The 14,526-nt window shown below is 39.6% G+C and overlaps 1 protein-coding gene across 1 annotated transcript; it reads right to left on the bottom strand.

Annotated features, from left to right (window-relative positions):
• Positions 1 to 146: 146 nt before the first annotated feature.
• Positions 147 to 12,890, bottom strand: LOC111323412 (peptide-N(4)-(N-acetyl-beta-glucosaminyl)asparagine amidase). The gene is made up of 14 exons (XM_022926741.2): positions 12,575 to 12,890; positions 11,296 to 11,392; positions 10,240 to 10,386; positions 8,898 to 9,140; positions 7,893 to 8,117; positions 7,168 to 7,384; positions 6,389 to 6,577; positions 5,842 to 6,083; positions 5,638 to 5,748; positions 4,851 to 5,030; positions 4,464 to 4,513; positions 2,901 to 3,036; positions 2,597 to 2,780; positions 147 to 2,124 (listed from the first exon to the last, which is right to left on the bottom strand). The coding sequence occupies exons 1-14, from the start codon at positions 12,688 to 12,690 to the stop codon at positions 1,931 to 1,933; spliced, it is 2,331 nt and encodes a 776-aa protein (XP_022782476.1). The 5' UTR covers positions 12,691 to 12,890; the 3' UTR covers positions 147 to 1,930.
• Positions 12,891 to 14,526: the final 1,636 nt, after the last annotated feature.

Raw genomic sequence — 14,526 nt, 5'->3', positions numbered from 1 at the left:
TCGGTTGAAGGAGCTCTGCTTCAAAGTTACCCGCGCTAGACTACAGCTTGAAGAAGAAACAAAATGATAGTGCGGTAAGATATATAAACAAAAAAGAGGACACCATTTAGTAAGGGAAAGGATGGCCAAGGATGAAGAAGCTTGAATTGGAAGAACGAGAAGACGTTTAATCGAAAATATTCGTTAGGTGTATTCCAACATACTACCTAAGTTAACATTGGATATCACTAAAATGTTTCTATCATTTAACATTTTCAGAGTACAACTAATTCTCCAAGCTATGGTTCTCAAAATCTCTTCTTTACCCTATAGTTTGCACAAAGATCACAAAGAAACTATGAAGAAAGTCTTCTGGAGTATTACATTCCAGCTCCGTGGGTCATAATCTAGTCTGTAGTTAGACTTGTATCTTTCAGTCGCTTCTAAAGCTGTGATTGGTGAACTTCCGTCAGTCATTTAAAACAGGTATTTTGGGAGCAGTCATGATTTGACGCATGGGAGGGGAGGTCGCATGATTTTGGGTGGATTACATGGTTTAATGGGGGACGGAAGGGGGCATCAGTCTTCACCGACAGAGTGTAAAGAAGCACTATAGAAAATTGGCTGGAAAAATGATCTAATCATGAGGATAGTGCAAACCCTTGCAGGATGGAGAAGGTCAGGTCAGGTAATTTTCATCATGACACAACCAAAATCCTCCAGCAGTCCGCCCCCCCTTCCCCACCCAGGCGATAAATAATGACCGGCGGAGTGGTTGACGTAACGCCCTAGGCAGTTTTTTTTCTCCTAAATTGCATACTTTGCTCTAAACTTGGCTTTGATTCACCTACAATAAGCATAACGTAAGTTCCTCGTGGTAAAAAATTTAAATTTTTCTTCACATAGCTCTACAATCCAGTAAATTATAGTCTTACTGTAGCTGCATTACATACACGCAATTCATTAATTTAGAAACTGCCACAGAAGTTACTAATAAATGCAAACAAAAAATACAAAGGAGAAGTTGAGAATGAATTCCTAAATCGAGTAAGTTGGACGAAATAACTGAATATTTTGAAGACTATAAAGTGTAAAGAACTACGTTTTTCACTATCTTTTAAATAATAAGCTACAGTAAAACCCTATTGTAAAATGGGGGTAAGTTTCTAAAGAGACTGTGGTGCTGCGTCGGTGAGGGTTACATTCGCTCTGACGTAGGGCTAACGCTTGAAACGTCAGCTTTTTAACTCTTTACGGTGGCTAACTTACAATATCAACTTAGATGATATAACCATATTACCTATTGCAAAAACCTCATTCGGTCTGACAAGCAACTAAAGCATTCTCAGATGTTCAAACATTGCACAAATGGCTGTCTAAGGAAGTTTCCTAGTTATATCGGGGCTCGTTAAGAACTGTTTTATTTCAGTCAATAGCTGGGAATTGACTGGATAACAGGAACACAGCGGTCAAACGTTTGTGAATATGCGCACGTCGTTGAATAAGTGGCGGACTACGTGGCGTGCTTTAGGCTGTCAGAACCAAGTTGTCTCACACGAGTTACAAACAATCACACAAGCCAGTGAGTCATGGCGTTTCAAAAGCGTATAGTTTTTTGGTAAAGCTTACAACAGAACGGTAAATCAGCAGGAACCTGTATTTGAAAAAAACCTATGTGTTCGATCAGTCTCGAGTTTTCTTTTCCTTACTTTTGTTTCCCATTACAGACATCGATCACCGTTTCACGTTTCTTTCGCTAACTTTGCATGACAGCGGTTTTTTTCTCATGCTTTTCTTTAAAATTTTGCGCGAGATATTGACGCGCGGACGGCCAGAATTGATGCCCCCGCGCAAGCCCGAGTTTAACTGCTGTGTTGTTAACAGGTTGATTGTGTGGCGGGCTCATTTCAGTAGGGTTTCACTGTAGCAACAAACTCTGTGGTCATCAGCTCTAGAGATGAGTATTACGTGCAGGTTCTTTCATAAAGACTAAGATATCGAGGGGATATTCACTTTGACTGTTAAATGACTGACGAAAAATCTGAGCGTGTTGCCAAGCAACGTCTCCTTTCCCGCCACTGAACGCGGCCGTCAATTTGAGAGTTTTGGAGCCACTGAGTACAGACGTTATAGTAGATTCCTGACCTGTTGAATGGAAGAGAATGAATGTTGAATAAAAATAATGCTGTTGACTTTAAACAAACCAAGTTCGCAAACTTATAACGCTTTAACAATTGATCTTTCTTTATCTTTTTGTTTTCTTCTTGCGAATGCAACTCGGTGCAAAGAGCTGAACGCGACGAGGATTTTACCATCACAAGTGAACGCGTCATCAATTTCCCGCCTTTGCAAGAAGCGTTCCTCCTAAATTTTCGCGCCAGTGCAGACTGCATTATAAATCTCCCGCTCGTGGCAGGACGCGTCTACAATAATGAAATTTCCCGCCACTCAAGAGCGCGCAAAATTTTCCCGCCACTCCACGATATCTGAACAACACATAAAAATACGATTAAATGCAAACGAAAAGTTCCTTTAGTTGACGATTTCTTAGATCTCAAAACCTATCTTTTACAAAATTTAAAGAATATTTGAGGAGGAATAAGCTTTTAACTCATACCTCCTGATAGCATTTCAACTTGACTCTCCTCATCCCCACTTAGTTTCCAGTCCACTCGTCCAGTCAGAAAAGTGTCGCTCCTAGCTATTACTGTAACGCTATCGATCACAAGATCACAAGAATTCAAATCTATTTGCCACGTTATATGGCCAGTTGAAGCAGTTTCTGTTCTCGCCAGGTAAACCTGAAATAGTAGTGAAAGAAGTTAGAAATGGAACCAAAGGTTTGAAATGTCAAATGGTCACAATAAACTGTGTTAATGAAATAGTTTTTCAAAACCCATGCTTTGCTAACACACTCTTACCATTTCCCAGTCCCTCTCGACCTTACGTGTGACAGAACTGAACGAAGCCACTCTTGACTGCCAACCGGAAAGGTCTAACTTTCTATCATAACCTCGGAAATATTTATTCATCACACAATTGAAGCACAGGCGCAATCTAAAAGGAGTGAAAAAGAGCGAGTAGGGTTAATTTTCAATCAAGAGTTAGTACTTGAGAACTTTATTCACACTTATTCTACTAAAAAAATAAAACAGCAAGAAAGAAAAAAAGTGAAAAAAAATGAAGAGAGTTCTAACTAAAAATGAAATTACACAAAGCAGTGGAAAGAGTTTGTAGTAGGCAAAGAAGCCAAGCTTTCGAGTTGGCTAGTGCCATAGAGCAGTTACAGATGGGTGGAGGTTGAATACTTAAAGGCCCATTTTCATCCGAGATCCTTTGCAGTCGTTTGTTTTTGTTTTGGAATCGCGCTATTGTTAAATGGCGAACTCTGATAGTCATTCACAAACACTATTAAAAAGAAAAACAAAGATTTGGTGAAGAACACAGTAAACAAATTTGCAGCTAAATATTTGAGACTGAAAAATCATAAATCGAGTCTGTGTATAAAACTTGTACAAAGCTTACTTGATGTTCAAGGAAATTGTTCGGCTTCAACACTAAATAAAATATAAACAAATAACCAATATTGGCCAAAACTGATTTACTTTACGCATTTCAATTATAGAATAATGAATTGTACAAATGAAGATCGCTTACAAACATATCTCAGGATCTCAAGTAAAAATCAGTCAAATAATTATTCTCACCTCGAAAAAATCTCCCCGGAGTCTCTAGTTCCATCGTAGGAACAATGCAATAACATTTCTGCAAAAGCACTGTCTGTAGTGTTACCAAAACCCATTGTTGTTTTCCTTGCCCTCCATAAATCATACACAGACTCTCGAAGTCGAATAACCTTTGCCGAGCCGGGCAGACCCGGTCTTCCACAAGACCGCTTCTTCGGCGGTATCAACTTTTCAAATGACGTTTTTCACCGTCATACATGTAAGAATTAAAAACTATTTACTGATATGGATACTACGATAGTTTGTTGTTCGCACATGATTCAAGATGGTACTTTGAAAGCCCTAATTAGTAAGATGGAAGACGATATCAAAGCGATTCCGCAACTTAGAGGAAAATAGCGTATTTTTCATATAATTATGAAAAATGATCTGGGCGCGCAAGGCATCTCGGTTGAAAATGGGCCTTTAAGGAGATAGCACATACACTATTTGGTTAAAATATTAAAATAGAGCTATATGATATATTAGAGTTGATCAAGATGTCTGTCTGCAAAGTAGGAAGAGTTTATATTCTCTTTTAAAAGTAGGAAAGCAAGTTACAATTACTTCGTTTCAATACACTCCCTTAGTGATCTACAAGATGGGCTTTTTCTCCTCAGCCAATCTGCTAAACTGAAACTAACAAGGGTGAAATTAAAACTCTACACCCTCACATTAGTATGCATCTTATCCATATTGTTCTCCAACATTTCCTTAAGTGCTGACTTTTTTCGATTACGTTCATATTTATTTTCCCACCTTTTTTCCTTGATTTCTTCGTCAGTAGGTTTGTAAATGTAAGGTTCGTGCTGCAGAGAAAAAAAGACAGGAAACGTCTTTCAAGAGGCTAAGCAGAAGAACTTATTCAAAATGAACATGCATGACAACTTGGGGAAGGGAGACTAGGAGAGACTGGTGAAAAGGCTGTGGAAGAAGCTACATCTTCGTTTGCGAAGTTTTACAATCATCATTTGTAATCCGCGTTATTTTTCGTCATCCTTGCCTATCCATCTTCTTTCCTTGTCTATTACTGCCTCAATCATAGCTTCCTATCTTAACAGGTTTGTATTGTACAGTTTCCTTCTCGAAATGGGTGTAATTTTGCACTAACAGAAAATGGCACAAAACAAGTATTTTGTGATTCACCTTCTGTTCATCTGCTTGTTGTTTTGTTTCGCCTCGAAGCAGCCTCCAGGCCAAAGAACCCGACACTCGCCCCTGTAGTTCATCATGACGAACAGACTTGATGGTGAAGAACTCTACCAATTCCTTCACCTGGCGCTCTGCTAAAACTTTCCGCCGAGCTTCACTAAGGTTTCTTTGGTGCTAAAACGAACACTTTATTTTAGTAAGCTGATAAGGGCAGCAAAGAGGTGGTGAAAGATAACCCCTAAATTTTCAGTGGAGGCAGATGTCCGCGCCCGTCGCTAGTCAAAAATTGATGCTTATTGTCACTCTTGAACAGTAACATTAACTTGCTATCCCCGAATACTAGTTAGTGAGCGTTTTTTGCCATTTATTTTCAACAGTTTTTCACCGGATTATCTCCAACAATGAACTCGGTGATTGCTCGTTTTCCCGTCTTACTCGCCCGTTATTCGTTTCCCCGCCTATTTTTGCTCGTTACTCGTTTTCCCGCCTTTTATGCCCGTTACCCGATTTCCCGCCTTTTCTGCCTGTTACTCGTTTTCCCGCCTTTCTCGCCCGTTATTTGTTTACCCACATTATCATTGATTTTTAAATCTTCCACTTTGACTTGCTTTTCGTTTACCAGCGTTTTACATCAGTTGCTCACTTTCCCGCACTTTTAACCAGCTATCCGTTCCTGTTTCTCACCGCTCATCTTTTTTTCCTGCGCTTTTTCTGAAGGACTTTTTTTTTTCCCCGTTTGCCTTCCTTACATTGTCGCATATTTACCCGCAATTGCCCTCACCTCTAGAGTCATTCTATTCAACGTCTCCACCAACCAGGCTTCAGACACTAGATTTCTTGCCTTTTTCACCTCTTCATGCTTAGCAGAGTATCGCCATGTCACATCCAAGACCTATATCCTCATCAAACACGCACAGCATGAAAAGAATTAACATCGAAAAACTCCTGTTGTTAAATAGTCTACAAATACAGTCACTAAACTGACCTGCTCATGTGAGAACGCTATAATATAACTGAGTCTCTTTCCCCAGCCAGCCTCATAAAGCAGCGGTTTATCGCAGGCGTTTTCACAAGAGTCACAGTGTAGCCATCTCTTTTGAGCTACAGAATACACTTCTGTCCACACATGATCTGTCCAATCCAAAATGTGTCGCGCCTCAAATCCAACAGCTCGACAGCATAATGTAAAACAGTTGGCCCATTCACCGCATCGGCCACTGCGCGTTTCTACAAATAAATAAATAAAAAGTCAAGGCACTTTCTAGCCGAAGGTTGCCACTGTATGAAACCCTCAATATCACGCTCCGATTGACAAATAGATTCCATATTGCCGTGTATCTGTATAGTGACAGATTACACGAGACGTCAAAACGTGGTGAGAATATAGTGACACCTCGGCAGCGCCTTTCATTCCACTTATTTGTTTTTACGTCATCTATGATATATTACTCCACAGACCCTTGGCAACATGGAATCTAATTGTTAAATAAAAATGAGTTCTTGATTGAAAAGATCTTGCCCCATATTCTCACCTAAAAGTTTTGCAGGATGATTATATCTTGGGAATCTCGTAACCTTTCCACAGTTTAGACATTTGTAGCTCTCTACATTCCCAGCACCCCACAGCATTTCCTCAGGTGTTGGGGGAACCACACCGACAGCAAACGTTAGAGAACCACATGACGGGCATGAAGGTTTGTCCACCCACTTGAAAAAAGTACCTGGAATATAGAGAAAAAGACGTTATCAATTTAGCTGATCTAAGCCACCTTGGAAATACTGAACATGTAGCACATTTATATTATTGGACCTTACTTCATCGCTCACAGCGTCCGTGGGCAAGATGAAGCGAGTCCTGTATTCTGATTGGCTACCCGTGCGGGCAAGATGGGCCCATGCTTGAGATTGCCCACATTGATCCCGCGCATGAAAAAGATAAGAATTAGAACTAAGTTCGTAATTCTTGGGGTATTTCGGCGATGTAAATGCAAAAAGCGGCAGAAGACCAAAATAGTCACACCGAAAAAAAAAATAGAAACGACTCTTGCGAGTTTGTTGTGCTACAAACAGAGTTGGCTTTCTTTCTCGACTCTCGAAGTGAAGTCGTTCTTAATAAAGCGAAATCCTTTTGCAATATAATAAATCCTTTATCAACCAAGCTTGTTTGGTCAAGATGGCGGGATATTGTTGGACGTTTTGGTATGTAGAGTCGCTGAGTATTTTTAACTCATTAAAGAACCCACGACTCGTAAAATACTCAGTGATAATACACACTAAATTATCTAGTAAGATATAGTTACAGTGCATTTACCTTTGAACCAGTTCAGCATTTCTAACACTAGGCAATCTCTTTCATCCACTCCACCGTCCCCTCCCTGCTTTGTTCTTTCACTGGCTTCTTTGGCCTTCCTCTCTAACTCAGCCAAAGGAATCATTTCCCGTGCTCTTCGCTGCAAATCTTTATCTTCGTAAAGAAGCACATGTTGTAGCGAGCTGTGAAGTCTCAGGAGAAAGTCCTTCTCCTTGTCCTATAATAACAAAAATAAAAAAATCTTTCATTTGGATTGCTCTTGAAAGTAGAGCTGTTTTCGAACCCTAACCCATCATTCTGACGTTAAACTTCTTATAGAAATAAAATTATCCTCATCCAAATTATTCAAATTGAGTGAAATCTTTGCTGCAGGACCTTAAGAGGGGTATGAATTTTTTATGGGGGGAGGGGGGTTCCAAGACTAATTCTCGACAGACCCTTGCCCCCCCCCCCATCCCTTCTCTCTCAGTTTCACGACAGCCAGTTGAGAAATAATTAGCCATCTTACCACTGCAAAAATTTTGGCATCAGAAAAAACCCAAAGAGGTTCTATATCCCAGAGGAACACGAGTACTGTACGAATTGAGTGTCCGAAAGAACACCAACAAAATGATCATTTAGGGATCGATTCTGTGCCACTGATCTTAAGGGCCACCGGAGCATCAAGCCTCCCTCCTTTTCTTATCTTAAACAAGGGGTTATTGAAGAGAAGACAAAATCATTACCGATGGATATGCAGTTGGACTGGAAACAATGGTTGGTTGTCCACACGAAGGGCCATTGTTTTGAGGTTGGTTAACTGGTGCTAGAGTTGAAGTTGGAGTTGAAGTTGGAGTTGGTTCAGGTTCCTGTGCAGCGCTACGATGACTTCTCTCGTCGTTCAACGCGTCCTGAAGAATTAACATGTTTTCTAACGATTCGCCTTGGGGGCACACTAGTTGGTCACCTCTCTGCAAAATTTGATACAAATTGTTAATTGCTATCTTTAGCTGGTTACTTTTGCCTCATTTTAACATAATATATACGACTATCAAAATACTATCCATAAATTCACACCAGCCAATTCCCAGTTTTTAGTGAGACTGAATGCATAAATCACCTGTAACCATTTTCTGTTATTTCATATTCAGAATTTGCTTGGTGCAAATTTTGTTGGACACCTAGGTAATTTTAACTGAGTAATTCCCAAACTATAAGGGTTTCAACAAGAGCTGGGAACCAGCTAAATTTGCCATCTATGTGAAGAAAAATCAGCAGCTGTTTTCTCTGAAATCAACAACATTTGAGTCAAGATTGAACTTCTATTAGCTGCCTATTATGCAGTTTTTACTGTTTTCTTCAAACTTATCAAACCTCCTGAAATTTGTAGTACAACGTTTTGAAACAACATGGCCTCCACAATAACAAGGCATCCACAATAGCATGGCCACCTGATTCATCTTGTTTTCCTTCTACAGTTGAACCTTTCCGCCACAGCCATCCCAAGGACAGGAGCATGTATTGTGAGGATGTTTGCAAACAGGCACCCCAAGGACAGGAGAAAGTGGCCCTAGTGGGGAAGTGGCTGTTATACAAGGGTTTAATTGAATGTATGAACAGCCTGCTGGGACCAAAAGTGACCGTTGTGGAGGGGTCGCCATTATAGAAAGAAGGCTGTAAGTGGAGGTTTGCCTGTACTTTCAAACTTATTGATAGCCCTGATGGAAATTAAGTTTTCTTTCCAGTAATACCTCTTGGAATCCCATGGTGAAGAGACATTCCACAGCTCCATTCACTGGAAGAAGACGTGACTGGAAAATCTTGTTGCTGACTCTAATGGCTCGGTATTTTGGATTATCAGGATTGTTGATGATGTTGGACGCAAACTTAAGAAGGAGCTGTGACACATCCATGAAGACTTCTGGCGGGTTGTCCAGTAGCTGTTCAAAACAGTCCCAGCTACGACCTGTTGCAACTCTCTTGGGATCCACTGTCTGAAATATAACAAGAAAAGCCAAATAAAAACATAATAATGGTACAGGCAAAAAAAGAAAGAAGATCACTGACAAATACATGTACTGCACTACACAAATTCTACAGAGCTGTAGCCTAGTAGCCTATCCCAGTCACGACAGCATGATGTGAAAGGGTGTCTTGTAACTTCTATTGTATGCAGTGTATATCAATTGGGGTGATGCCCCTCCCACAGATTTTATCACGTTTTTCTGGCACAAACGATCAGGACTAAGGCTATAGTATAGGGTGTGAACTTGGCAATCTTACTCATGAAAACTCCAGACACATTACTGCGAAATTTTCAGGAGAAAGTCTTACTTCAGGTTGAGACAAATTTTTTGGTGCTCAGTCTCTGATTAAAAACTGTAAAAACCAGTTGGATCAGAGGAAACTTTACAACAGAAGAAGACAGGGAACAGAATCACAGCAAAAAAGTCAGGAAGGAGACTGGACAAGAAAGGGTGAAAAGAGAAGGATAACTATAAAATTGCAAACAATCCTTCATACATCATCTGTAGGGTTTTTCAATCAAAGATAAAGAGTAGGCAGCTGGCATCAAAGTTGGGAAAGCAAAGCATAGAGTACTACCACTACCTCCTGCCCCCTTCAACTTGCTCCAGCCCCTGTGTTCAAAAGAAGAATACTTCCTCCTTCCCCCTTTCTCACTCCCGAACTTACCTGAGCCCTGTGTATCAGCTGACAAACTCACTAGTCTCTAGCCTGCTGGCTTTCATACAAAAAGTTTGTTAATGAGCTGAGTGGCCCATCACACTGGTGCTTAACTCTGGCTTCTGTAGCATGAAGCAACTAGGAGTATTTCTACTCCCCCCTGGATGGCATGCTAGTCCATGAAAGGGTTACCCCCCCCAGCATTAAATTTACTGGTACCCATTTAAACAACTGAGTGAAGAGAGGCACTGTGAGTGTGAGAGTGGTGTCTTGCCTAGGAACACAACACAATGTCTCCGGCCAGCTCAACCTTAGACCTATTGATCCGCAGTTGAGCACGCTAACCATGAGGCCGCCATGCCTTTCATATAAGGTTGGCTAAAAATCAAATAACAAAGACATAATTACTGTTGTTTCCACAGCCCCTCCAATCCACTGATTGATTCTGTCTTCCAGGCCTGTGGGGTTGGCTCCCTGCATTTCATCCACTTTCTTTCTGTTCTTGAAGAAGAAGAATGTTGGCATGGCTCTGATTCCCTGCTGTGCAGCAGTCCTCTGGAAAAAGAATAACATGAAACAAAAAATATTTTACACCAATGATTCTTAAGTAAACCCAAAGGAGAATACATTTGTTTAACTCTTTAACTCCTAAAAGTGATGTACATGTAACTTCTCCCTATAATATCCATACATTATCCTGCAAACAGGTAATGAGAATACTCAAACTTATCAGGTCCAAACTGTTGACTGACTGACTGATTTCTTTATTTATACACAATGGAGTATTCAGCAGAGCTGGTGGGGTCGTGTATTTAGAAACCCACCCATCCCACCCTGGGGGAGGACATCCCCCACACAGTAATCTCGTGTGTGGGAAATTAACGTCTCCTACTCCCAACCCTGTAGGAGACGGGACCTCCACTTATTCATTTATCCATTTATTCATTTATCCGAGAAGACTAGAATATCTAACCATTTCTTGATGTTATAGAAAGGTAGCAAATTCTTATTTTGATCCAACACCAAGTTTTCATTACTAATTTACAAAGGGAAGTGCAGGAGCTTGAAGGGAGAATTTACAATCAGATCTTGGGAGTTAAAAAGGTTAAAGTTTACATCAACAGTCCAAAGCACCTAGCCCAAGGTGAAAAACTGAAATCGTTATTTAGCCTAAGGAATGAAGGGTGAAACATTTGTTGCATGGGTCAGAGAAAGAAAAGATCTTTGGTCTTACTGTGCACATTTGAATGAACCACAGACTTTCCAAGTTTGCAGGGTGATCCTCTGTCATTTGACCCACAGAAGAGGTACACCATATACATGAACAAGGTTTCTTCTTGCATGTGGCCAGTCTGTATAGAGGTTTTATATTCAAACCTTCTTCGATATTCGTTTCTCACTACATGCTACGCAAAAATTATCCAACAATGAATGAGAATTTCTATTTGTGTATTTCTTGCTCACCTGACACTTATCAACATCAACAGTCAGAAAAACAGCCGCTGAATATTTCACACTCAAATTTGAAAACACAGGGGCCATCATACGGCATGGACCACACCTACATGAACAAGTCCACACAGATCACAAAATTAATCGTCACGAATCTTGCCAGAGTCTAAGATCTAATAAATCTAATAGGATTCAATAAATTGCAAACTTCCTCTGATAAAAATGGAAACTGCAATATTTTATCTCTGATCTTTATTTCCTTTTCTTCTGTTCCTTGAAGAGATCTACCATTGAAACTGAAAAGAAGGCTTCATTTTTGAAAAAAATGCTTACTTTTAAATAACTGCAGAAACACCTAGTAGGCACACAGCAAAAGTTCAAATCTATCCATCTTTCAACGTGATTTTGAAGCTCTTGAATATGTACAGATAATATTTTGATAGGAGAGTTAGCCTTCAGGTTTATTTGCTTAAGGCACATCTACAGAGATGAAAGCATATCCAGACATTGTTTACAATTTATGAGTGATAATTTCAAAAACAGATAATATCATCAATTGAATTTATTTTTAACAAGTTTTCTCTTCATGATTTGAGAAAGGTGTCTGCCATCCAAAAGTGGAAGGCTTTAAAGAATGAAAAAGAGATAAAGAGTTTTAAAAGCACAAGTAACAAGACATGAGCAGCTGTTAACTATGATCAATCATCCGGTCCCGCCCTGTATTGAGAGCCTTCAACCCAAACTGATGCGATGAGTTGATACGCTTTATCAATTAATCGAATAGAAATTAACTTATATATTCTAAAAGTAGCAACTCGAGCCGTGAATGATCTAGAGAGTCCCAGTACGTGAAATCTCAAGTTTTGAAATATTCTTCAAGAAAGACAGGTTCAGTTAAGATAATAAGTTCCTTTGTCTAAGGAGTAATTTCAAACAAGGTCATTATAATTCCGATATTACTGTTTCAGCACTCATAAACAAATGATTTAGATTATCCGTGCGTGCACTAACTCACGTCTGTTTCATGTTTAAATTTCACAAAGAAAAGCCAGGAAACTAAAAATGAAAAATTATGGCAAAACTAAACACTGCAGTTTAAAAATTTAATCACACATAGCGGTTTAAAATTTAATCGCACTTAGCCGTAAAACGATCGAAAAACTCCCTCTGCAAGACAGAACCTTCGGTTCAGAAAACGGACAACTGCAAATCACAAATTCACGCATTTAAATTACGTAACTTGAGTGTATTGTGTCACCCGATGTAGAACAATAGTGATCCATAATCTTACCAAGATGCAGTAAAATCTACCACAACCAGTCTGTTCCCAGCTTGATGGAGTTGTTGCTGAAATTGGCTATCGTCTTCAATGACAATAGAGTTTCCGTGATCACTAGCGGAAGCCATGTTGTTGTTTTCTTGAGCAGAATTGTGAAAAGAAATCTCAACAGAATGATGGAGTACGTCTGAGAGTCTTAAAGAAACCAAACATTATGAGTTTCGTCGAGAAAGACAGCTATTTCTCACCGTCTGGAAGGGGATAAGAGAAGGAAAACCGCAAAAGACCGATTTTCCTCGTCGAATAAGAAACCAAGAGCCAGCGGTATTCAGATGAGTCATCAGCGGTTCTTAGTCTAAAGTTAGAGGCTTGGCTCATGTTGGCAACAGAAATAATAAACAAAAATAACGTTTGGTTGCGCCTTGTCACATCATAAAGTATAGTGAAAGCATTCTTTGAAATAATGTTATCAGCAGAGTCACAGATAAAGCATGCTCAAAATGATTAAAAGGAACTTACTTCCTCCCGGAAAATTCTAATTCATTTGATAAAACGCCCACTCTCGCTCCATTGTGATAATCTCACTTTCATAAACCGCGCGATTTAATCTCTTACAAGCGGTTATCCCAACTCTAAGGGCTTGCGCAATGAGGTTAGCCTTTGAAAAATTTACATGTGTTGACTTATCCCAAATTCCACTTGAAATCATGCGATAATCTATACAAATTACACTACACTCACTTCAATTACCATTATGTACGATTATGATAATCATACTTAGTATAACTCCTTTGATTTAACTTAACTTTAAGGTCAGATGAATGAAGGGAGTCCGTTTTTAAAGAAACTGTGGTGTTCAGGGCTCGACACTAACGGTAACCAACTAACCACAGACTAGTAGAAATTCAGTTTTGGCCAGTGGTTTTCGATTTCCATTAGCCAGTTTGGCCAGTAAACAAACTGAAATTGTTGTACGTAACATCTAAGATGTCACTAGTCACCTGGCCAGTAAGTTGGAAAGTTATTGTCGAGTCCTGAATTGTTGCTTCTGTGGGTGGTGGGGGGGGGGGAGGGGTATTACAAGATAATTTGGTTTTTAGGGCCGTAAATCTCTAGAACAAAAAGTTATCTTTTAAATAACCACTCTAAATCTTCACGGTGTTAACGAACACTTTTCATTCGGCTGATTTATCATGTGTTTTGGTTTGTTTTTTCCTTGTTCAAGTTATCATTCCCACTAATAGCCTTGCTCCATCTCTCTGCAGATGAACCACACACAACCCATAACTCCTCTATTCGCACTGACGAAGGGCTAACGCTCGAAACGTCAGCTTAAGAAACTTTCCGCGTCAGTCGGATGGCACTAATAATTCAAGCCATTTGGTCAACTGAGAATGCCGTCTTTTACGGTAGGCAATGCTTAATACTTCTATAGAAGGAAATAAACTGAACAAAATAGAACTGACCCGAGATGAACACAAATACCTGCATCTGAACCGTTAAAACTCCCTTTTTTTCCAAACTACTATACAGTGCCAAAACAAAAACATAAATCATGATGGTAATCCTATAGAAATGGTATCTGACACTGTAAGTCGCCTTCCATTTCAGAATATTCTCGTATATCTAAGCTTGTACAAGTCTCTATTTTTGATATTGTTTATGCATACACATGCTCAAACAAAGAAATGTGTACCGCTTACCTCATTTATTAACACACCTCTCTCCATATCTCCGTATCTTTGTAGTCTAAATCCCCTCTCAGAAGCGCCTTTGTGGAATCCTTGTTTACAATATTTGCCTCATTAGCATAAGCAATTCAGTTTCTGATGGAGCTAAAAAAAAATTAGTTCTGAATATCGAAAGGTCAAAGTACGATTAACTCGGCCAATGAATACGAGCCTGATGCATTGAATACTTTTTGTGCAACACGGGTTTAAAAACTCAAAATTTCATATAGCATG

Source organism: Stylophora pistillata, chromosome 14 (genome assembly GCF_964205215.1).
Source record: "Stylophora pistillata chromosome 14, jaStyPist1.2, whole genome shotgun sequence".
Taxonomy (NCBI): domain Eukaryota; kingdom Metazoa; phylum Cnidaria; class Anthozoa; order Scleractinia; family Pocilloporidae; genus Stylophora; species Stylophora pistillata.
Note: the sequence above shows the minus strand (reverse complement) of the source record. Positions and strands in the feature narration are given on the sequence as shown.